Source organism: Terrapene carolina, unplaced genomic scaffold (genome assembly GCF_002925995.2).
Source record: "Terrapene carolina triunguis isolate 2854851 unplaced genomic scaffold, T_m_triunguis-2.0 Scaffold25234, whole genome shotgun sequence".
In the NCBI taxonomy this organism is placed as follows: domain Eukaryota; kingdom Metazoa; phylum Chordata; order Testudines; family Emydidae; genus Terrapene; species Terrapene triunguis.
In genome coordinates this window covers 1-1809 of record NW_020689585.1, presented here as the reverse complement: position 1 = coordinate 1809, position 1809 = coordinate 1, and the positions used below count along the sequence as shown (strand labels likewise).

Sequence of the window (1809 nt, the reverse complement as noted above, 5' to 3'; positions counted from 1 at the left end):
CTCCTCCCAGTGTGTCTGTGCCTCTACCATTAACTCTCCCCCCCCCCCCCCTTCTGCATGTGCCTGTACCCTTACCTCCCCCGGTGGGTGTGCTTGTATCCTTAACTCCACCCGGTGTGTGTGCACCTGTACCCTTAATTCCCCCCTCAATGTGCCTGTACCCTTAACTCTGCCCCCGGTGTCTGTGCGGCTGTACCCTTAACTCTCCCCCTGTGGCATGCTGTAGTTATCGCTCCCCCATATGCCCATTTATCTAATATTATTTTTCATTCCCCCCCACCCAGCCACATGCCCCTCCCCACAAGAGGACACAGGGTGCCGGGGCCCCACTAATAAACACAGGCTACTGCAAAGAGTTTGTGGGGTTATTTATTTAGGGGGTTTGGGGACTGGGGCAGGGGCTCCTCCCCCCCGTGTCCCTGTTCTCCTCCCCGGGCAGGGGCGCAGATTTTCTTCCTGCTGCAGAGACGGTTCAGAGGCTCCCTCATTTCCGGTGTGACAGCTCCCGGGACAGCTGGCAAAGGCCGCAGGGCCCACAGCAGGCCATGACCAGCCAATCGTCGCAGATACTGCCCTGTGGGGAGAGGGGGGGTTAACGGGGCCCCTCTGGGGCCAGAGTTACCGGTTCGAAAGCCAGACCAGCCTGGAACAGCTGGGCGTTGGCACCACGCCAGCCACTGCCCAGCCTCACACAGGCCTGGTCATGGGCCCGGGCCACGGGGGCGCGAAGGGTGGGGGAAGGACTCCCGCTTTGGGAAACTGGCCGCCCCCCGTGGAACTGACACCGGATCTCGGGTCAGTGAGCGACGGCCGGGCCATGGCAGACGTGCCCAGGCCGGCTGCATCCGGGCAGGAGGTTTTACTCTTCACAGGTCGGGGCCCCTGGCCGAGCGGGGAGGGGGCAGGCGGGGGCGCGAAGCCAGAGCAACGTGGGTGGGGCCCCATGCAGGGTGGGGGTGTTGGCCGGGGCTCCGGGTGGAAACTGCCCCTCCCCCCTTGGGTCCCCCCAGCCTCACCTCGATGTGGTACCGTTCCCGCACCCCCGTGCGCAGGGCCAGCAGGGTGCCAGGTAGGCAGGGCAGGAAACAGGACTCGCCGAAGTCCTGGGACACCTGGCAGGCCAGGATGCAGGGCACAAAGGTACCGCAGAGACCTGCCGGGGGGGGGGGGAGGTGTTACAGACCTGAAACTGGGACCCCCACCCCCAAGCCTCCCCACAACCCCCACTGGGAACCCCACCCCACCCCAGAGCCCCCCCCAACCCCCACAGGAAGCCCCCGAACACCCCCACCCCAGCCCCCCACGGGACCCCCCGACTCACACACGCCCATGTCCGCGAAGCAGTCGCACATGCCCGAGCTCCAGGCGTTGGTGTTGCCGTAGGAGTAGCTAGTCTGCACCCGGCCGGGCTGCGTTATCTCCGCCTGATAGGCCATGGGAGCCTGGGGGCACACGGGGGTGTCAGCCTGGGCACGACCCCCCAGAACCCTCCCCAGTCACCTAAGGGTGCAGCCGACCGAGCCCCGCTGCCTGGGCCAGGGGGAGCCCCCCACTCGGAGCCCCACGCTGGGAGGAACACGGGGGGGCTGAGGGGACACATTGCCCAGGCCAGGGACATATGGTGGAGCTGGGGACAAGGGGCTGGGTGTGGGGGAGGGGTTCACCCTACTCGGCAGCCCAGCTCCTGAATCAGCTCTGGGCGATTCTCCGGGCCCCAGGGGCCCCCAGGCAGGTCTGGGCAGGGGGGACACGCCCTGCGGTGACGGAGGTGCAGGGGTGTGGGGAGGTCACACCCCGGGCAAACAAACA

The 1809-nt window shown here is 66.6% G+C and overlaps 1 protein-coding gene across 1 annotated transcript; it reads right to left on the bottom strand.

The window, feature by feature from the left end:
• Positions 1-484: 484 nt before the first annotated feature.
• On the bottom strand, positions 485-1442 carry LOC113408845 (cornifelin homolog A-like; the record flags this gene model as incomplete). Its single annotated transcript, XM_026662270.1, has 3 exons — positions 485-574; positions 1017-1153; positions 1322-1442. Coding segments are annotated over 3 exons (348 nt in total), but the record flags the coding sequence as incomplete, so codon positions are not given.
• Between the last annotated feature and the right edge of the window lie 367 nt (positions 1443-1809).